Source organism: Scyliorhinus canicula, chromosome 4 (genome assembly GCF_902713615.1).
Source record: "Scyliorhinus canicula chromosome 4, sScyCan1.1, whole genome shotgun sequence".
Taxonomy (NCBI): Eukaryota; Metazoa; Chordata; class Chondrichthyes; order Carcharhiniformes; family Scyliorhinidae; genus Scyliorhinus; species Scyliorhinus canicula.
The window spans coordinates 92,098,539-92,122,167 of NC_052149.1; the positions used below are offsets into that span (position 1 = coordinate 92,098,539).

At 45.6% G+C, this 23,629-nt stretch overlaps 1 protein-coding gene across 1 annotated transcript in view; it reads left to right on the forward strand.

The window, feature by feature from the left end:
* The window catches only part of LOC119964807 (adhesion G-protein coupled receptor D2), a 447,246-nt gene that overhangs the window by 16,239 nt on the left and 407,378 nt on the right, over window positions 1-23,629 (forward strand). Inside the window, exons 4-7 of the mRNA XM_038794816.1 lie at window positions 10,757-11,398; window positions 15,336-15,530; window positions 18,131-18,216; window positions 19,658-19,942. Of these exons, the coding sequence (XP_038650744.1) occupies window positions 10,757-11,398; window positions 15,336-15,530; window positions 18,131-18,216; window positions 19,658-19,942 (1,208 nt within the window). The remainder of the gene's footprint in view (window positions 1-10,756; window positions 11,399-15,335; window positions 15,531-18,130; window positions 18,217-19,657; window positions 19,943-23,629) is intronic.

A 23,629-nucleotide genomic window follows, 5' to 3' on the forward strand; every position in this document is an offset into this window, starting at 1 on the left:
TCGTCTCTTTACGCAGTGATTTTAGTTGCTGCGTGATTGTGTACTCTCTGGCCTGTCAGCCACATTGCCGATGTCTTCTTGCTTGGTGTCATCGGTGGGACTCACGGTATCCCCCACCCTCTATCTCTTCCTCTTTTTTGTTTTGAGAACGATTTTGTGACTGCTCTTTTTTCCCTTGGCTTTTGTAGCACCCACCTTGCTGCCAGCCTTCGTGATGGAAGCAGTAGTTTGTGAATTGTCTGCTAAGACATCTCGTGTTGGCCTGCTTCTGAGGGACATTGCAGTCGTGGTCAAGTCTGCACCTTCAATGGCTAGCTGCAGAGCCTTGCACTCTGGTGTCTGAGTTGGATCCACATCCCCAACGTTGGGTGCTGTCCCTGCATCTTGTGCTTGAATCCCAAGTGATGGCGCCTCTTCACTCGAAATGACAATACATAGGTCATCTTTTCCTGAAGAACCCAGTAATGGCTCATCCTGTTTTGTAATATATACATATCATCCGTCATCGTGGAACTGCATACAGATACAGCCATATCCGCATGGTATAAGTATCATCTGTTGTTGTGGAGCTGCATACAGATGCAGCAATCTGCTCCTCTAACCCATCTTTAGGTGGAGTTGCCTCCAGTATTGTGGAGTCCATTACCGGAACCATTTCATAGGTCTGCGATGATTTCCCGTATGCCTCTGAAGCCACTTTCTCCAGAATAGGTATTATATCTTCCGTTAGTAGTTTGCTTGCAGCTGATCCAATTTTTTCGAGGTATATGCTACTGCAATCTCACTTTGCATCTCTGCGTGCGCCATCTCAGAGCGTTCATACTTCTCGGTGTCCTGTGCAGACTGGGCGTCCCTTGTGATCACCTAGGCATTCCCGCCAAACGGATCTTACTAGCGTTTCATTGTCGTCCTCATCTGGTTCACCCTCTGAGCCGTCACTTCATTATATACATGGTCTTCGTAAATATCATCTGTTATGGGCCAGGGTTTAACCACTCCAAAGTATATTATGGAGTCCACCTGGCCTGCAACAGTTTATTGACTTTGGTTACGATGAGCATGAGAGCCTGCCTTTCAGGTGTTATTCAACAGAGTTTTTAGATGCTTTTAATCAGAAAATAAGCTTTATTCTACAAATTTAGTTAACATTTGTATAAACACACACAGTAATAATTATTATCAACTACAAACATAAAGTCCCCACACATGTATAGTAATTTATGTATAATCCTTTTTTTTAATAAATATTTTTATTCTCCATTTTCACACTTTCCTTCAAAATTTACACCCCACCCACAGACAGTAAATGGTAACAAATACAAAATCAATCCCCTTAACAATAACAACGATCCCACCCTCCCACCACCCCAAACAACGGCCCACCTGTCAATATATGCATCCAATAAAACAAACCCTCCCACGGTGGAAACAAAAAACAAAGGAGAAAAAGAAACAAGGAGTCCGTACATGATACCCAAGAGTTGTAAACCCCCCCCACTCCTCCCCAACTCCTCCCGTCCACTGCCTCTTGTAAAACCCCTTCCCCCAACCTCGGTTCCTTCACCCCCAACTTTCCACCCTGGCTAGATCACTCGGACCCTGTTCTGCCAGGCTCTGATGGCCTCAGCCCCTCCCCCCACATCACTCATGTTCACTGGCCGGCTTAAACCGGCCAGCGTGGAGGCCCCCGCCCGGGTCCCTTTCCCCCTTGCCCGGCCTGAGGAAAGCCCAAAAATCCCCTTTTAGCACACAAACCCCGCATATCCACCTAGACCCCAAAGAGCCCTCACTTCGAGTGCAAGTCCCATCACTTCCGTTGTCCAAATATATACAACATTGGCTCCTTTAGCCCATACACCCGCACGCAGTGAAACAAACAAACAAAAAAAATAGAAAATACAGTCATGAGGATACATCGGCACATAGCCATTTCTCAATTTCTCAGTTCTGCCACAGTCCTTCTGCCTTCGCAAACTCCTCTGCTGCTTCCGCCGTTCCAAAATAAAAGTCCTTGAGCTTGTAAGTCACCCTCAGCTTCGCTGGATATACAATGCCGCACTGCACCTTGCTAATATACAGTACCCTCTTTACCCAGTTCAAAGCAGCCCACCTCCTCGCCAGCTCCACCGTAAAGTCGTGGTATACACCTATACCAGCTCCAGCCCACTGCACCACCCGCTTCTGCTTGGCCCAGCACAGGACCTTCTCCTTCACACTGTACCTACGGAAGCACAGAGTCACTACCCTTGGCGGCTCACTCGCCTTTGGTACAGGCCTTCACGACCGATGAGCCCAATCCAGTTCATATCGGGAGGGATCCTCCCCCTCCCCCAATAGTTTCACCAGCATCGCAGCAAAATACTCAGTCGGCCTCGGCCCTTCAACTCCTTCGGGCAGCCCCACAATCCTCAAATTCTGTCGCCTGGATCTGTTTCCAGGTCTTCCATTTTTCCTCGCAGATCCTTATTAATCTCCATAACCTTCCTCATCTCCTTCCCCATCGAGGTAAGTTGATCACCGTGCTGCAATAATGTCTCCTCCATTTCCTTCAACGCCTCCCCTTGCTCCCGCACCTCCGCCACTGGGCTCACCACCGCCGTTGTCACCGGGGAAATCGCCTCCTCCACCAACACACTCAAAACCTCCCTCATCTCCTTCCTCATTGTCTCCATGAATTTTGTAAACTGCCTTTCGAATTCCACAGCCATCACCTTAGTTATTTCTTCAGCCGTAAGCAATGCGGCCTCCCCTGATGCTCCAGCCTCTATTTTCCTTGGTGACCCCGCGGTGACCTTTCTACTCCCCGACGAACTTTCAGCTGTTTTCACAGCCGTTTTCTTACTGGACCTTGACATATCCCTTCCCTGTGCTTTCTCGTGGCCTTCACCGCCTTCGCTGCCCCTAGGACCGGGCGTCAATCCCCGACAATGCTGTTCCCGAACGGGAGCCCTCCAACGCGCGGCTGCCTCCCGCCCGCCGTCACCGGAAGGCAGCCGTCACCGCTTCTTCAATGGCCTTGGTGAGATCTTTTCACAGTTGTTCCTTCTGCTGCTAGAATTCAGCTTTAATAAAGGCCCTCAAGTCAGCTTGAGGCCTTTAAGCTCGCCCTTCCCCTGCCTGCATGCTGGAAGAGGCTTTTCTCTTTGCTGCAGCTTCAGCCAAATCTTTCACTGTTTCACCGGGTCTGGTAACCATGAAACATACCATTCCTGGGGGAAAGTACTCCTCCAACATTCACCTACGTCTTTTCATTAAAATCCCACCCCGTATTGATTAAAAAGAGGTCTTTTCTGTAACCTTGGGCAGGAGCTGCCTTTTGTGTGACCACTTACTCCGGAAGCCCTCTATGTATAATCCTTAATGAATCCCCCTTTAGCTGTTCCAATTCAATAACAAGATCCCATAAACCTCTTTTTACCAAAACAGTAGGTAACTATAATAATTGGGCTTCTTCCTTGGAATAACTCTTTAAAATTGAAAATAGAGTCAGGCCAAAATACTTCTCTGTCTGAGTCTACAGCAGCCAAATGTGAAAATGAAAGTAAAACCTCAGAGCCACAAACCAGCTCCAAACCCAAAGCAAAAGCAAAACCAACTCCCAGAGCCACAGGCCAGCTCAGCCACACAATGACATCACTGAAGCCATGTGATAAGACACAAACATTTCTTAAAGGGACACTCCCATGACACATTAGAACAGAATTAGAACAGTACAGCACAGAACAGGCCCTTCGGCCCTCAATGTTGTGCCGAGCCATGATCACCCTACTCAAGCCCACGTATCCACCCTATACCAGTAACCCAACAACCCCCATTAACATTATTTTTTTTTTTAGGACACTAAGGGCAATTTAGCCTGGCCAATCCACCTAACCCGCACATCTTTGGACTGTGGGAGGAAACCGGAGCACCCGGAGGAAACCCACGCACACACGGGGAGGACGTGCAGACTCCGCACAGACAGTGACCCAGCCGGGAATCGAACCTGGGACCCTGGAGCTGTGAAGCATTGATGCTAACCACCATGCTACCGTGGTGCCCAAATCGTAGTCCTCTTCATCGGAGTCAATAGCCACATACTCATCATCGTCGTCTTCCGTGAAATATAACACTGCCCGTGGAATTATGTGTTCATACAGGGATTGACTTATTTTCAAATCAGCAGCGAGTCTTCAGCGGAACTTCCATCTAACACTCCATGCTCTGGAATCTCGGGAGGAGTGAAGAAGTTGAAAAACGAGTCATTTAATACAGTTTTCGTAACTGCTTTACGAGTAGGCCGACCCTTGTGTGACTGCTTCATTCTAATGCATTTCAGTGTGACATTCTTTCCTTTCTTCCAGTCGCTGTGGCAGCCTGTGCACCCTGTGATTGCAAATACAAAGAAGCCTGCCCCATCAGGCCGTTACTCCATCTGGTATGTTTTTGTGAGCACCTCATTTGTGAAGTACTCATTCGATTCGAACTTGAACACTAGAGTGAAGCTCATTGGCTGTCCCAGATCTGAGAAATTTATGGAAACATCTTGTAGATGCTGCAGGATGGGCTCATCATGCACCTCTATCGTGTCACTGAGCATATCATCTTTTTCGAAGACCGCTAACCAGAACACTGAAGAGTCCTTTGGAACCTCCATCTCTGTCTCTGCTTGATCTTCCTCCACTTTCACTATCGCTTGCATCTCATCAGATGATTGCACCACTGTATCGAGTTGCAAGTTGCAGTAATCTTCTGCCAGCTCACTGACTGGGATGTACAGCTGCTCAACTAGGTTCAGGGTCTCACACGCATCGCATCTGCCTCAAGGATGGACTCACGTTTCATGTCCACAATGGAAAATGGTACGATGTGACTTCTGTTTTGTACTCATGCTTTGAGTTCACATTTCCCCAGCATCTCAATCTCATTCCCACTGTAGTCTATCCGCAGCCTTGGTTGATTTATGACTTTCACTGGAACTGTGAAATCACACAGACTGAAGAGGTTTGCCCTCGCCCCCATGTCAAGCTTGCATTTTATCAGTATGTCACTCAGCATCATTGGAATTTTCCATCTGTTTTCAATGGTATCAGCTGGACCATCACTGTTATTCCAACTGGTCATTGAAACTTCTTCCTCTTTTATATTCGGACTCATTGTGTCCTTGGTTGAAATGAGATCAACGAAAAATAATTCTTCAAGGGCATCTCATCAATTGCATTGATTGTCCCTGTTTGGCCCAATGTGGGACGCAAAAAATGATCTGTACGGCCACATACTTTCCCAGGTGTGGCCCGTGGGCCATGTCGGTGGCCACATTTCTGGCATTAGATGACAGATCTGGTCGGCCGCACAAAATGGCTGCCCGCATTGAAACCACATTTCTCTTGGGACTGCGCACCGGTGCGCTCACAATGTCCACTCGCACTGAGACCATGTTTCTTTTTCAACTGCATCACAGTGCTGTCAAAATGGCCACCCACACTGAGACCACGTTTCTTTTTTGACTGCGTCACAGTGCTTATGGCACCAGTGTCTTCTTCCATGTCGGCGCCACATGTTTTGTTGAAGGTGCTGGTCTGCTGTGCAATCCGCTCACTTGCATAACACATCTTGATCTGGTTTTCTCATTGAAGCTCTTTCAGGGTACTCGTACTAAATGTGTCACGTTCACATGCTTCATTTGTTTTCAGAGAGCAATACCGATCAAAGTGCTTTATAACCTGATCATAGCTATTGCTCTCCTCTTCGCTGTCACAGACGAAGGTATTGTATAGTTTTGTTGCCTCAGGACCTGCTACTGTGAGCAGCAAATCAACAAGCCTCTCATCAGGCTGTGCCTGCAGGCCAAGGGCTACAATATAGAATCCAAATTGCTGCTTAAAAGCACACCAATTTCTTCCTAGATTACTCGAGATTTAAAGCTGGTGGGGTACCTTTAAACCTTCCATCTCGAACTTCACCATTGTTTGTTGCGTTGAATCGCCAATGCCCATAGTTTACCAGGTCAGTGGAGGAATCATCTCTTTTTCATTCTTTGTTTGGTTTTGCCTCGTCTTTTCTGCTGTTACGTTTAAATGTTCAACACTCCTGGTACCACGTTGTGTTCTGTGGCCTTGCATTTGCAATGATGCACACAGAACATCTGCTGACTTAACTAGAATGATGATTTATTGATGAACATGCGGAAAGATAACAAACAGAATGGTATACAGATGAGATTACTAATTGAGCTCTGTGAACTCTTCTGCAACTACCCTGTATACGACTGTCCTGCTGTATGCCTTACTGCCAACTGATGAGTGTCTCAAGTCACACGACCAATGTCTGACGCCACCAGCTGGTTGGAGATTGCATTGCTAACTATGTACAGTACTATTCACAGGCCTATCATCACACCTACCTGTTGCCCATATCCCTTTAACCAGTTTTTTAAAATCAGGAAAATGTCTACCTCTTTCTTGAAACCATTTCATGACTCAGATAATGAGCTATGGAGCTCCGATTCACTGTACTGCAGAGTGAGGTTCTGGTCTCTGTTCTGTACGTGGAGGCTCGGAGCAGAGGACACTTTCTTTTGGAAATTATTTTATTTTAATTTTTACTATTTTTTACAAAGCATACAATAACACAGAATAACAACCAAACAGCAAGAAACGCCCCTTCCCCTTATAACACTAACCCCCCCCCCCCCACCCTATCGCCCCCACCCCCAATGGCTAGTTGTGACCAACTCTTTAAAATACATTATAAACGGCCGCCATCTCAGGTAAAAACTTTCCACTGACTCTCGCACGGTAAATTTGATGTTCTTGAGGTGCAAAAACTCCATGAAGTCACCCAGCCACACTGAGGTGCTTAGCAGTGTAGTCGACCTCCAGCCCAAGAGGATCCGCCTCCTTGCTACAAGTGAGGCAAAGACCAGAATTTCTGCCTCCGCCCCTGTTTGGAGCTACGGCATCCAAATCCTCAAAATTTGCCACCAGTGGGCAAGGCTCCAACCCAATGCCCAGGATTGCTAACACAGCCCACCAGCTTTGATCACGACCAGAACTTTGTGCATGGTGCGCCGGCCCCCTTGATCACGTCTAGCCTCCACTCCATCGAGAAAGCGATTCAATCTGGCCTTTGTGAGATGTGATCGAAATACTATCTTCAGCTGGATGAGATTCAGCCTCGCACAAGACGAGGTCACGTTCACTCTCCTCAGTGCCTCGCTCCAAACCTCCACTTCCAAGATCGGCCCCAGCTCCTCTGCCCACTTTGCCTTCACACCCTCAACTGAGCACGTCTCCTCCCCTCACTATCAGCTTGTATATTCCTGATGTACTGGTCACCTCCGATCGTGAGCAAGATAAAATCGCTTGAGCAAGTTAGATGGCTGCTTAACTGAAAAGGGTGGAAAATACCTTTTGACCCAGCTATGCACCAAGAGATACCTAAACCCATCAGCATCTTTAAGCCCATATTTCTCCTTCCGTTTCCCCAGGCTAGCGAACCGGCTCTCTAAAAACAAATCTCCCACCTTCTCCAACCCTTTTCCTTCCACTCTGAACTTCACATCTGACCTAGCAGGCACGAATAACTGGTTTGCACAGATGGGAGCTAGCCTCGAGGCAGCCTTCAAATTGAAATGTTGACGGAATTTCCTCCATATCTTTAGTGTGGCTACTACCACTGGGTTAGACGAATGTTTCTTTGGCAGTACGGGGAGCGGAGCCGTTACCAACGCCCCCAGGCTTGCCCCCTCACAGACTCTGCTTCCACCTGGACCCACAGCTGCTCCGAATTGCTGCACCATTCTAGCACTTTTTCCTCATTGGCCACCCTATAATAATACTGAAAGTTTGGCAAGGCCAAACTTGTCTCTCCCTCTGGAGCACCATCCTCCTGATCCTCGGGTTCTTACCCACCCAAATAAACCCAGTCACAAGCCGGTCGATCTCTCTGAAGAATGCCTTAGACAGGAACCGGGAGGTACCGAAATAAAAATAAGAATCTCGAGAAGATCAGAGAATCATAGAAGCCTTACAATGCAGAAGAAGGCCATTTGTCCTAATGAATCTGCACCGACCCTCTGAAAGAGTGCTTCACCCAAGCTCACTCCCTCGCCCTATCCCATCAACCCCTTAATCTAACCTACACATCTTTTTGGATACTAAGGGACAATGTAGCATAGCCAATCGACCTAACCTGCACATCTTTGGAAGACATTCACCTTAACCGATTGCACTCGATACTGCCAAGGATAGTGGGACACCGTCCCATCTTTGCAGGTCTGCTTTAACCTTCCTCACCATACTTGTGTAGTCCAACCTCCGAAGCTTCCCCAGTCCCTATCTGGTCCCCCAAATACTGAAAATGACTTCCCGGAACGGCAAATCTACAAGTCCCCCTCTTTCCAACTACCAAGTATTCACTCTTTCCTACATTTAGCATACAGACAGAGAAGGCGCCAAAGCGCTGCAAAAACCCCATAATGCTTCCCACTAAAGCCTCCGGATCCCTACATATAACAACAAATCATCGGGGTATAGCAAGACCCATGCTCCACCCCGTTTCTAACTATTCCTTCTCAAGCTTTTGAAGTCCTCAGTACCATGGCTAGTGGCTCTATTGTTAATGCAAACAGCAAAGGGGACATCGGACATTCCCTGCCTGGACATCCCTGCCTGGTACCCCTGTATAGTCGAAAAGGCTCAGAAGACACTTGGTGCAAATATTGGCAAATTTGGCCGCATACAACAGCTGCATCATTGCTACAAAGAAGATACTTTTTAAAAATTGGGGTTAAGTCAAAAGGCTAGTCATGCTGGGTTAGTATTGCAGATGTTCCAATTACTGGCTGTAGAGTAGCATTTGGGAGGGTACTGGCAGCATGTTTCCACTTTGTCCTCATGCTCAACGTCCCACACTTCAGGAAGGATCAGAAAACTTCAGAGAGGGGATAGAAAATATTTTTGACAATAGTTCCAAGTATGAGGAACTTCCGTTTTGTGGATAAATTTTTTGTGGAATGTGCTGTCTGAAACTGGTGGAGGTAGATTCAATTGTGGTTTTCAGAAGTGAATTGGTTAAGCACCTAAAGAGAAATGTCAGTATTATGGTGTTATGGGCCAGGGTTTAGAGAACCTCAAAGTGTATCATCGAGTTCACCTGGCCCACAACTTTTACTAGATTGTGGTATGAGGAGCACAGGGCCCACTCTACAGGTGTGGTACAGCAGAAATCGAAAAGTATTTTTTAAAGCAAAACAATGTTTATTCTATGAACTCAAGTTAACCTTTTTAAAACATACAGTGAACACCTTAACAGCCATCAATTCAAATACAACCCCCAAAGAATACAACACTAAGTAATCCTTACTTTCCTTTTAACATCCATAAGACTTTAAAAAAAACTTTTAACAGAAGCACATCAGGTTTAAATTCACTACTGAGAACAGTTATCACTCTGAATGCACCAAATGATCAAGATATACTCTTTACATGGCAGAGAGAACAACATTTCACATTCTTTGGCTGGCTGCAGCTCCAACACTGAAACGAAACCAAAAAAACACAGGCACACCCACGCTTTTCTCAAAGTGAAACTAAAAAGCAGAGCCAGAGCTCAGCTCCACCCACACTCTGACATCACTGCAGTAACTTTAGCAGACTACCATTTCTTAAAGTGACATTCCCATGACAATGGAAAAGGGGCAGGTGAGTAGGATTTACTCTTAGTTTTTCTTAGTTACTAAGAGCCACTCTTGCAGAGAGCTGGCATGGACAGGGCTGTCAAATGCCCTCCTTCTGTGCTGTAGCCACATTGTCATCCTATATGAGAAACGTTTGAGTGATGTAACTTGCAAATCTTCATGTGCAGATCCCTTCAGCTGAAACTGTAAATGAAATAGAATCTAAATTGTCACGTAGGTAAGTTGTAAAATTACAATTCTCTGGACAGCGAAGTTCACCTGTAAATTCGTTAATGTTCTTTAACTAGATACAGTACCTGTATCTGCTTTTTTGGGTGGGTTGTTAATCTGTTTAGTTGAAATGAGTGAAACCCGTTGTATTATTAGTTGCATACGCGGGCATGTAATTTGATTGCATTAAGTAATCATTGATCAAAGTTTTCACTCTAAAATAACCATGATAGATAGAACCATTACCAAATGTGTGTATACAAAGTATAGCATAATATCATTAACATGTACTTGATAATGTTTGGTTATTCATGAACCCCTCTCAATATAAGCACGGCGTTTTAAAAATACTTATTTTGTGTTATTATGTTGTGTTCCCCTTTGATAAACTCAAAGTATACATAAGTCTGAAAAAAGCCTTTGCACAAAAACATTTTAGTTCAGTGCACAGTGAAAAATTAATCCTAGATCAATTCATTCTGGATCAATAAACTCTTGCCATTAGTCAATTAAATCCCTTTTTCCCCTTATTCTAATGGCATTATAATTTTTTAATCAGTTCACTATGTGCCTTGGGGTATCATTGCTTCAAAGTGTTTTAAAGATAACTATATCACATGGTGAGTACTTATCCTTGGATAAGTAAGAATTGTATGTTGGTTTAATTTGTGATAAAAAGTACTTCAGCTTACAATAAATCAAGTATTAATAAATGTAATCTGACACAGCTTTGAAAAAAGGTTGCTGCTATTTCAATTCACTTTTATTCAAGGTAAAACTATAAAAATGGAAATAATGTTTGATGAAGGCACACCGGCAATGAGTAAAATATCACGGCATAGTCATTATTTATCTCCTTCTGTTTAGGTACGTTTGGTTCACATATTCTGACATTCTCCGGCAGAACGGACACCAAATATGCCAAGCTTCTGAAGCAGTTCCCTCAGCTGCATTCGGTGACCATTTGTGCTCAAGTCCAATTCGATTCAACTTACGTGGGAGTTTCCACTGTCTTTTCCTACTCAGTCCCATCGTTTATCAACGAATTCCAGCTCCGCGCTAACATTGTCCGTGGTCAACAAATTCAGCTCGCGCTTCTTGTCCATGGTGTTCACAGTCCTTATTCACAGGCGGTTGAGAATAATGGCAAGTGGCATCATCTGTGTGTGAGCTGGACCCGGCGTGGTGGTGGCTGGGCCATTGCAGCAGATGGATCTGTCATTTCATCTGGAGAGCAACTTTACATTTCGGATGACATCGGAACAGGTGGCGTCTTCATCATTGGCCAAGAACAAGATTCGTTTGGTGGCTCATTTCGGAAGGATGAATCCTTTGTCGGGAACATTACACAGCTCCACATTTGGGATCGTGTTTTGAATGCCAGTGAGATTCAAGCTCTAGCAGAAGATTGTTTTGTTATTCCACTAGGATTATTTTTTCAGTGGAATGTTTCCATCTTTGAAATTGAATCAACGGTGCAGGTATACAAAGGATTTTCACAGTGTAAAGGTAATTTGTCATAAATAAGTTCTTATTTTATTTTGAGCAACTACATTTTTTAAACAAGAGGGTTATATGAGGGAGGCTGTTTGGTGGACTAATATAGTATGCATTCTAAGTGATGGAATATAGGTTTTAGGAATTTTAAGGTGTTTGAATTGTTGCAAGGCCTTGCATCGTGGGAAGTTAGTGGGTCGACATGTGAACCTCTGACCACTATTGTTTTAGTTTCTTTCTCTTATTTAATGGTGGTTTCGGATTATTCAGGGAGTCTTGAGTTGTTGAGGAAATACGCACTTTTTCATGCACGTTGTACTCTGCAGCTATGGATGGTGATAGTTGAAGCTCCAACTTTCTTTCCATCATGGCTAACTAGGAATCTCTCCCTCTCTTTGTCTTACCGTCTATTAATAATGAACCTGCTGATAGTCCACCTGTTTCGCCATGTTATGAATGTACCTTCACTGGCCATCAAGTCCTGGGGTGAACTCGAGCCTGGAGCTCCTGACTCAGAGGCAGGGTTCCTATCTACTGCACCACAAGACCTCCTACTTTATTTAATTATTACAGAACTGGAAAGTGTTTCTCTAGAGTTACTGAATTATAGGGGAACAGCAACCCATGAACTGCAGACATGATGCATTTGTAATATACCTGCGTTCATTGAAAACTTGAAGATTAATTTGAAAAGCTTCAGAGATCAAAGCTGATGAAGACGATCTGATTTTAAAAGCACCTGATGTGAAATTTTTAAAAATATGAATACTGTAAATCTGGGGGGAAAGCATTCCAAATAATTCCGTTTTTGCCTTTTAAATTTTTTTTTAGAGTACCTAATTATTTTTTTCCAATTACGGGATGGTTTAGCGTGGCCAATCCACCTCCCCTGCACATCTTTTGGGATGTGGGGGTGAGACCCACACAGACATGGGGAGAATGTGCAAACTCCACTCAGACAGTGACCTGGGGCCGGGATCGAACCCAGGTCCTCAGCGCCATGAGGCAGCAGTGCTAACCACTGTGCCACCATGCCGCCTCAGTTTTTTCCTTTAAGGTCAAAGTGAAGTTGCCAGTGTATGAAGCTTTGCTACTGGAAAGTGTTTGAGCCAAATTATGCTTTTCGAGCAATGGCAAACACTTATGTCATTAGATTCTTGTGGTACTTGTCTCAAGTTTCTTTGAAACTTCAGTGGAGCTGAATAATGGAGAGGGCTGCTCCCTAGTGGTAGGAAGAAGCAAGGCCAGGAGAGAGATTCCTCCTGCACTAACGTGCAGCCACTATGAAAACAGATGCTTTTAACTATTGGTGTTTTTATTGAGAAGGAAGATTATGTAGAGGAGTGTTAAGAGTACGGTTCATCAGAAGAAATCAGTGCTTGGGGAGATAATGTCGCAGGCAGTAAATCTGAAGCTGGAGAATTTGTGACTCCACAATGCATAGGTCATGAGCGTTGGTGCAGACTCGATGGGCTGAGTTATCTCCTTCTGCAGTGTAGAGATTCTATGATAGAATAGTCTCCCTTTGCCTGGAGACCTATTCATCTAGGCCTCTGGGTTATGAGTCCAGTATTAGAATCATTATGCTGCTAGATAGAAACAAAATAATTAGCAATTACACAGCACCATAGACAACCTCAAGATATTCCCTCAAGTGTTTTATAACCAATTAATTACTTTCTAGAAGTGCAGTCACTCTTGTAATTTTACTTCTTTCACTAAAATTAGCAGAGAGGGAAATGTCAGCACCAAAGTGACTGAAAGAGCCTCAGAAATGTAGGTGAATGATTTCAAGCAATATTAGTCTAGATTATAGAATCCCTACAGTGGAGGAAGAGGCCATTCGGCCAACCAAGTCTGCACTGACCCTATGAAAGGGCAGGAACTCACTTTAGGTATCTGGGGGTGCAGGTTGCCCAGGAGTTTTGGGGGGTGGGGGGGGGGGGGCTTCGCATGTACAATATCACTAGTTTGGTTGGGTGAGTGAAAGCCGATCTGGCAAGGTGGGATGGTCTCCCTCTGTCACTGGCGGGTCAGGTACAGGCAGTTAAAATGAAATGAAATGAAAATGAATTAAATGAAAATCGCTTATTGTCACAAGTAGGCTTCAATTGAAGTTACTGTGAAAAGCCCCTAGTCACCACATTCCGGCGCCTGTTTGGGGAGGCTGTTATGGGATTTGAACCGTGCTGCTGGCCTGCCTTGGTCTGCTTTCAAAGCCGGCGATTTAGCCCTGTGCTAAACAGCCTCAGATAAAATGAATGTGTTGCCGCGATTTCTGTTTATTTTTCAATGCCAACTGATTTTGCTGCCAAAGGCTTTTTTCAGGGAGTTTGAGGGAATGATTACCTCATTCATATGGGGAGGGAAGGTGGCCAGAGTGAGGGAGGTGCTGCTACAGAGGGGAAGGCAGGCAGGGGGTTTGGGTCTCCCGAACCTGATGTACTACTACTGGGCGGCAAATGTGGAGAAGGTGCGGGGCTGGGTCAGAGGGGTTGATTCCCAGTGGGTCAGAATGGAGGAGAGTTTATGCAGTGGGTCGGGACTGAAAGCACTAGCAACAGCGCCGCTCCCGATAGCTCCAGGGAAATACTCAGGAAGTCCGGTAATAATAGCTTCTTTGAAAATCTGGAGGCAGTTTCGCCAACACTCCGGGTTGGGGGCAGGGTCAAGGGAAATGCTGATTCAGGGGAACCACAGATTTGAGCCAGGACGGAAGCTTTCAGAAATGGGAAGAGAAGGGGATTAGGACGCCAAAAGATTTGTTTCTTAGGGGTCGGTTTGCAGGATTGAGGGAACTGGAAGCGAAGTATGGGCTGGAGCAGGGGGAAATGTTTAGATACATGCAGGTTCGAGATTTTGCCAGGAAGGAGATACAGAGCTTCTCGGAGGAACCGGCCTCCACATTGCTGGAGGAGGTGCTGACGACAAGGGGACTGGAGAAGGGGGTAGTGTCAGCGGTGTACGGAGCTATTTTGGAAGAGGATAAGGCACCACTGGAAGGGATCAAAGCAAAATGGGAGGACAAGTTGGGAGAGGTTACAGAGGAGGGGGTCTGGTGTGAGGTGCTCCGGAGAGTAAATGCCTCCACCTCATGTGCGAGGTTGGGGCTGATACAGCTGAAGGTGGTTTACAGAGCACACCTCACGAGGGCGATGATGAGCCGATTCTTTGAAGGGGGAAGATGTGTGAGAGCGTTGCGGGAAGGGGGCCCCGCTAATCATGTTCATATGTTTTGGTCCTGTCCAAAGCTAGAGGAGTACTGGAAGGAGGTTTTTAGGGTAATTTCCAAGGTGGTGCACGTAAAACTGGACCCGGGTCCCCGGGAAGCCATATTCAGGGTGTCGGACCAGCCAGGGTTGGAAACTGGTGTGGAGGCAGATATCGTAGCCTTCGCCTCGTTGATCGCCCGAAGGCGGATCCTGCTGGGATGGAGAGCAGCCTCTCCACCCTGTGTCCTGGCATGGCGGGGGGACCTGTTGGAATTCTTGACCCATGAGAAGGTTAAGTTTGAACTGAGGGAAAGGACGGAGGGGTTCTAGAAGTCATGGGCATTATTCATTATGCACTTTCAAGAACTGGATAACATCGAACATTATTTGGGGGGGGGATGGGTGGGAGGGTTTGGGGGGAGGGGGCCGCTGTGTATTGGGGATGATGATTCCTTTTTGTCATTTGTTTATGTAAACATGCGGGCTGATGTTTGGGGGTTGGTGGGAGGATGGGATCATTGTTATTGTTATGGGGATTGACATATTTGTTGCTGATTTTTGTTTATTGTTGGCGGGTGTAAATTCGGGAGAAAATGTGAAAAAGGAGGAGAATAAAAATATATTTTTTTAAATGGTCTCATTCCGCTCTGTCCGATTCTTGGATTTGTGACAGTGACTCAATGTGATTCTTTGACTTGGAGCTCAAGACACTTATTTGTTTTTTCATTCCATTGGAGGTGATGGATTCCAAACAACTGAGCCATTTGACATTTTGTGGGTTGATGGAACCAAGCCTCTTTTTCACAACATCTCATCAGATGTCAGCCATCCAGTTAATAAAGGACAATGTGTAGCGTTTGACCCATTAACTGGAACATGGACATCTGAATTATGCTCAAAGCAGAAAGAAGCACTCTGTAGATATAACAAAGGTGAATTTAGGTTTATTATTACATTTTAAATGAACATTACTTCCATACAGAATAAGTTTCTGTTATTTTGACAAAAATGAAACATGTTTGTTTCTTTCTATATTGTAGCCTTTGATTATCAATTGCTGGTGGAGTACTTAGACATGATGTTGCATAGATCATTTGGAGCTGGTCATTTAGTTAACAGGAAAAACAACGAGTTTTACAAAACTAAAAGCAGATGTGAAATAAATACAAAACAGCTTCATATTTACTTCTCATAAATGGTAGTAAAGCACAAAATAGTTACCACTAGTAGCCAGTCAAAACCTTTGGCGCGATTCCCCTTGTCTTTCCCCAAGTGTATGCTGGTACTATTTCCTCCCCTGCCTAATTAATCGTGTTCCTCCTGGTGCTGCCCTGAGTTCTCCCTTTTCTCTCTCCTTGAACCAGAGCTTCCCCAGACAGCCGCAACCCTTTCCAATGACTGTTGCTGCTGTAGCAAATGGTGCCTGTGGCCAGAGGCCAGGTGGAATGATGGTGAGCACTGGTATGGCAGGAAGCCAGTTTGAGTATAGAGATCGAGGACTTGCGTTGCAATAAGCTTCTATGCTGCATTTGAGAGCAACACCTGAGCAAATGCTGACCTCAGTTGAGGAGTTGGTGGAGTGCTCTAATTGGCCTCAGCAACCTTGGGTTAGGTAATGAAAATTATCCGGGGTTCTGCTCCTGACTGCTGTCCAGTATATCCTGATGCCTGTGTGCAAAATTAGGCATTGCTTGGGGACAGGCTAAAATTCTTCCATGTAGTCATATAGGATGCTGCTTTTCACTATTAAGATCCATTTTTGAAGAATGACCACTAGAGCAAACTACCAGAGAGGGCTCCTGGTGCAAGAACCAGTATACCAGCTAGGGAGAAGGGGGGAGGGGGGGGGGGGGGGGGGGATAACACAGAAGAAACTGCAGTCACCAGGATGCAGTGTTAACCTTCTCGAGAGAAATAACCAATACACAGCTGAACTGCTACATAGAACATAGAATTCCTGCAGTGCAGAAAGAGGCCACTTGGCCCATCGAGTCTGCACCAACCCTTTGAAAGAGCATCCTACCTAGGCCCACTCCCCCACCCTATATCTGTAACATAAGAACTAGAAGCAGGAATAGGCCATCTGGCTCCTCGAGCCGGCTACGCCATTCATGACTGATCTTTTTGTGGACTCAGCTCCACCCACCTGCCCACTCACCATAACCCTTAATTCCTCTAACGTTCAAAAATCTATCTATCTTTTCCTTAAAAACATTCAACGAGGTAGCCTCACCTGGTTCACTGGGCAGGGAATTCCAGAGATACACATCCCTTTGGGTGAAGAAGTTCCTCCTCAACTGAGTCATAACGCCATAACCTCACATCTTTGAACACTTAGGGGCAATTTAGCCTGGCCAATCCACCTAACCTGCACATCTTTGGACTGTGGGAGGAAACCGGAGCACCCGGAGGAAACACAGATACAGGGAGAAAGTGCAAACTCCACACAGTCACCCAAGGTTGGAATTGAACCCGGGTCCCTGGCGCTGCGAAGCAGCAGTGCTAACCACTGTTCCACCTTGCCGCCCACAAAACACTTTATAGATAACAACCAGTTGTTTGTGACATTGCACATTTGCATGTGCAGTGGCCAAGTGTTGTGTTTAGGTGAAGTGGAATTAGGGGGCAGCGATTGGAAAACTTACAAATTTGGGAAATGGAGACATTGAAATGATTGAATTTCGTAGCAGGGGAGTTGCAGGCCAATATTGAACCTCTATGGAACCAATGAGAAAAGGTTTTATGTCATAGTTTATATCATAAATGTGGATGTAAGATTTAATATTGACAAAAATTGGCACAAAAGTGTGGCAAGAATGAATACAGTGCAAAAGGAGGCCATCCAGCCCCTCGAGTGACCCTCTGAAAGAACACCCCACCCAGACCCACTCCCCTGCCACATCCCTGTACCCCACCTAACCAGCCCATCTTTGAACACTAAGGGGCATCTTTGTACACTAAGGGGCAATGTAGCATGGCCAATCAACCTAACTGCACATCTTTGGGCTGTGGGAGGAAACTGGAGCACCCGGAGGAAACCCACGAGACACTGGGAGTTGTGCAAACTCCACACAGACAGTCACCCAAGGGCGGAATTGAACCCAGGTCCCTAGCGCTGTGAAGCAGCAGTGCTAACCACTGGGCCACCCGAGAACAAGAACAGGTAATAAAGTTTTGTGGACAAGAACAGAATGCAGTCATGACTTCCTTTTAGTATATCTTGGACATATTAAAATTGCTGTTGTTACATTGAATGAAAGTTACATTTACAATGCCAAAGTAGTGTTCAGAGAAGAACTTAATTATAAGTTTCAATTAACTATTTGATGTCAGCAGCATCATAAACTGGACCATTTTGTCCACTTGCTATTATTCTGAGACTGAGCAGGGTGACATAAGCCACTCCCCCTTATAAAGACTCCAGAAACATGCAAGAAAACCCTTGAATTTTCAGCTGGATCACTGTTTGTGCTAATTGCCATTCAATGACCATGATTTATAAAATACTCTATTATTTCTATTCCCTTTTCAGATGCGTATGAACAAATGCAAGACTTTTCTTCTCTACCACCCTCTCCATTTTTCCTCTATGTTAAGGAAAAATCTGTTGGTGTTTCAGTGAGTGATTAGTTGTTGTTTTGAATAGTTACTTCACAATATGGACTTGGTGTAGAAGAGAGTTGCTTGCATCGATCAAAGTAGGCTGTTTTAAAGTAAAAGCTAATGTTTATAGATACAAATTAACATGCTTTAATATCGATTCATTATTTTGAATGGAGCTTGGTTACCTTTATTATATCTCAGCACGAGATTTATCATTAAATGAAAGTAAATAATTGCCAACCCCCATTTTGGGGACAAAATTATTTTGAAACGGAAAAGTTATCATTTGCAGATAAAATTTCATTTCAAACTAGTTTACAATCTGATTATTTAAGCAACTGTGTCAAAGATTGTCCGAGTGAAGTTGTAATGGTGCACAGAAGAGATTCTAACCACATCGATCACATATGTTAATATTTCTGAAACTAAACATCCTGCAGGATTATTCATGCTGGGTTATCTTCATATTTTGCTTTGTAGCTACAACTCTATTCTGAACTACAAGAGTTGTACGATTCTTGTTCATATCACTTGGCTTTTAATTTGTATTTTAACCAATCGATGCAATAAATAAAGGATAGGCCAGATGTTGAAAGCGGCTATTATCAAAGGTTATCATAGAATATACAGTGCAAGAGGGAGGCCATTCGGCCCATCAAGTCTGCACCGGCTCTGGAGGGGGAGGAGGGGGGGAGGGGGGGGGGGGGGAGGGGGATGGGGGGGGGAGGGGGGGGTGGGAGGGGGTGGAGGGGAGGGGGGAGGAGAGGGGGGGGTGTGCTTAGGAATGACTCCCGTCTATCTAAGGTTGCATCCCTTTGTGCCTCCCCAGCTGGCCTCCAAAATCTGACCCCAACCCTCTTGTCCCTCTTTTTATCGTTCCTGATTCCTCCCCAACCCAGGACATACCTGTCTCAGACATCCATGACATTTCTTTGTGGGAGTGCTTGCAGTCCCAGCAGCATCCACTATTATATTCTGGTATGGCTGTCGGAGTCTGGTCCTTAGCTTAAGACCACCTGCAACGTTTTATCACCAGGGGGCAGCCTTTTTCCTTTCTGGGGATGGGAGGGAGAAGCGACCCTCTTCACGACCTCAAATCACCCCAGAGTTTCAAACCCAGGGTGGTAAATGTGGGAGGGACTATATATTTATGTGGAGGATAACCATTGACACAGTTCTTGGGAATAAATGGCTTGTGCCTGTCTTATTATGGTATGATTGACAAATTTAAAAATAATTCAAAAATAAGATAATAGCTGCTCAACATGCATTTCAAATATGACTGTTAGTAACTGCTTTTGTAATATTCATCATTGAAACTAAACTTTTATTGTAATACGATTTTAATATATTTTGCACTAATTATGTCGACAACTGTTGGAAGTATATGCACTTATCAGTCATTGGTTTCATGTTGTGATTGTGTGAAAATATTTCTGTTTGTTGGTTGCTCTAGATTGCAGATTATCTTTTGCTTAACAGAAGTGATTACCCACAAAATGTGACGAGTGCAAATTACATCACCAGCCTGTTATTAGAAGCCACGGATGAAAGCCATGCTAAGCTCACGTCTGCTGACTTGTTAGCATTGACACGATTTCTCGGAAATGTTGCTGAGCTGGATTTTGAGACAGAAGCAAATAACTCAGAAACAATTTTGAGCTTGGCTAGTAACTACATAAAATTGGCAAGCAGAATCATAGACGTCGAATGCTCCTTTGAATGGTTCATAATATCTGAGGTGAAAAAATGCTTTATTTTAAAGTTTTATTGTACTATAAAACTAAATATATAATCAGCTTGGATTTGATACAGAAAGTGTAATAAACCTATGCAATATAAATATTAATCCACAAAACTTTTATGTGAAGCTTGTCTGAAACCAAATTACTTTCAGCTCGTACATAATAAATGCTTTTGGAAACAGATTGAGACAGCAGCCATTAACGCAATGTACAATTCCGTGTGTTATTGGAGAACTAATGCAGTCATGAGGGGTTGATGGTTATGCTAAAACGGAGTGATTGTTTTCTGTTAATGTAGTGTTATCCTTTGAATTTTTAAAATGAAAATATTACCTTTAATGTTTAAGATTTAAGATGAGGCGTAGTAGTTTATCCTATATGTTTATCGTATATGTGGTTTAATGATATTTGATGCTGAATGCAATAGACTGTGAAATCAGGAACTGAGAAAAATATTGAAATCGTGATGGCTTCTGTGTCCACTTGTTCTACTATTCACATCTAACAGTGTGGCAAAATTCAGAGTGCCTGAATACTGCAATTGCTCGACGAGTATAAACATAATCAAAATCAATAAAATGTAAGTGATGAAAATGGTAGGGATAAGGGAGAACCACCATTATCTCCATGGCGGTTATCTCAATAGTTCTACTGTTAGAGTCTCCCTTGCTGAATGCTGCGACCCGACTTTTCCTCCCAAGCTCCAGTCACCCACATTTACCCTGGCCACATCTAATACTTACTTCCCAAGTACTAGTATTCCAACTCCACTATTCCATTCCTCCACTTTTTCCATATCCTGGGATCTGGTTCCCAGAGTCTAAAATCTCAGTCCCAGATATCCTACTATGCCCCCAGTGTGGCAAAAGCTCCACCACTACCCCTTAAACTCATTCCCACTTATTCTCCCGCATGCTCATGCCACCTTTGCACCTTTTCTCAGTGCTCACTTACTACTCCAACTAGCTCCAGTTTCCAGGATGTGCTCACACTATTTGCACATCTACCCACCAATGTTCCATGAACCCAGAAAAACCTTCTTCACATTTTCACATCTAAACCCTTTTCTAACTTACTAACTCACCTAATACTACAAACCTTAAATTCTTTGTACAAGCCGTGTACATTGTCAAAATAAATTTTTCATAGAATTTACATTCGTGGGGTGGAAGAAGTCTATGTTTATGTTATTTTTTTTGAAATAATTTTTATTGAATTTTTTTTAATTTATACAACAATAACGCACCATAGTAAAATACCAAAAATAACAATAATATTAACAATCATAAACATTCTCCCCACCTCCGTGAACAACACAGCATTATAACAACAACGCAAATTAACACAATATTGTGAACCCCCCCCCGGTTTGCTGCTGCTATTGACCAAGTTACCTATCTTTGAGCCAGGAAGTCCAGAAAAGGCTGCCATCGTTTATAGAACCCTTTTACTGATCCTCTCAGGGCAAATTTAACCCTTTCCAATTTTATAAATCCCGCCATGTCACTGATCCAGGTCTCCACACTTGGGGGCCTTGCATCCTTCCACTGTAGCAGAATCCTTCGTCGGGCTACTAGGGACGCAAAGGCCAGGACACCGGCCTCTTTCGCCTCCTGCACTCCCGGCTCTACCGCAACTCCAAAAATCGCGAGTCCCCACCCTGGTTTGACCCTGGATCCAACCACCCTCGACACCGTCCCTGCCACCCCCTTCCAGAATTCTTCCAGTGCTGGGCATGGCCAGAACATATGGGCGTGGTTCGCTGGACTCCCCGAACATCTGGTGCACCTGTCCTCACCCCCAAAGAACCTACTCATCCTAGTCCCGGACATGTGGGCCCAGTGCAGCACCTTAAATTGGATGAGACTAAGCCTTGCACATGAGGAGGAACAGTTGACTCTCTCGGCACGGTAGCATGGTGGTTAGCATAAATGCTTCACAGCTCCAGGGTCCCAGGTTCGATTCCCGGCTGGGTCACTGTCTGTGTGGAGTCTGCACGTCCTCCCCGTGTGTGCGTGGGTTTCCTCCGGGTGCTCCGGTTTCCTCCCACAGTCCAAAGATGTGCGGGTTAGGTGGATTGGCCATGCTAAATTGCCCGTAGTGTCCTAAAAAGTAAGGTTAAGGGGAGGGTTGTTGGGTTACGGGTATAGGGTGGATACGTGGGTTTGAGTAGGGTGATCATTGCTCGGCACAACATCGAGGGCCGAAGGGCCTGTTCTGTGCTGTACTGTTCTATGTTCTATGTTCTAAGGCATCCGCCCAAGTCCCGTCCTCTATCTGCTCCCCGAGTTCCTCCTCCCATTTAGCCTTCAGCTCCTCCACTGACGACTCCTCCACCTCCTGCATTACCTTATAGATGTCAGACACCTTCCCCTCTCCGACCCACACCCCCGAAAGCACTCTGTCCATCGTCCCCCGCGACGGCAGCAGAGGGAATCCCTCTACCTGTCGCCTAGCAAACGCCTTTACCTACAAGTATCTGAACATGTTCCCTTGGGGAAGGCCAAATTTATCTTCCAGTTCCCCCAGGCCTGCAAACCTCCCACCAATAAACAGGTCCCTCAATTTGCTGATGCCCGCCCTTTGCCACCCCCTAAATCCCCCATCCTTGTTCCCCGGGATGAACCGATGGTTGCCACCCAGTGGAGCCTCCATCGAGCCCCTTGTTTCCCCCCGATGCCGTCTCCACTGTCCCCAGATTCTTAGGGTCGCCGCCACCACCGGGCTCGTGGTAAACCTCTTAGGGGAGAGCGGCAACGGTGCCGTTACCATGGCACCCAGGCTCGTACCTCTACATGACGCCATCTCCATTCTTTTCCACGCCACCCCTCCCCCCTCCATCGCCCATTTACGCACCATTGACACTTTGGCTGCCCAATAGTACCCAGAAGGTTGGGCAGCGCCAGCCCGCCTCTATCCCTCCCTCGCTCCAGGAACACCCTCTTCACTCTCGGAGTCCCATGTGCTCACACAAAGCTCAAAATACTGCTAGTCACTCTCCTAAAGAAGGCCCCATGTTTATGTTATTGAGTGTTTGACAGTGGGTGCAGTATTGGGGGGGAAGTTGGGATATCAGGCTGGATTCTCCCAAAATGGGGCTATGTCCACACGTCGGCGTAAAAACGTGGCATTGCACTCCCCAGTTTCCTGCAACAATAAAAGGCGATACACTTACCTTCTGGGGGCTAGCAGGGACGTGGGGAGATTGATGCAGCTTTGGCTGCGGATACGGGCCCCCGTACTTCTGGCTCTGAGTCCGTGCACGTGCACGGCGGTGGCCTCTAGCGGCCACGCCGAACGCCATGGCAGACTCGGACCGCGGACCAACACGCACAATCTAGGCCCCCCTGATCGGCCGCATGCCGCTGCATCGGACCGGGTTCGATCGCTGCCCGGCCTCTCATAAGGCCCTTCCCCTCCCTCGTGCTCGATCCCCTGCCCCCCACCAGGGCAGCCGCAGACTTGAGTCCCAACCGGCCATACCACATTAGTTCCACGCCGTCGGGAACTTGGCCGGTCAGGAGCGGAGTATCACTGGGAGGGCCTCTGGTGATGCAACCCCTCCACGCGGCGTAATTCGCGGATGAGCAATTCCCGGGGCCCGGAGAATCGCCTGAGTGGCGGCGGGCCCGATTCGGTCGGGAAATACGATTTCCCGCCCCTGTGACAAACGCAATTTTGCC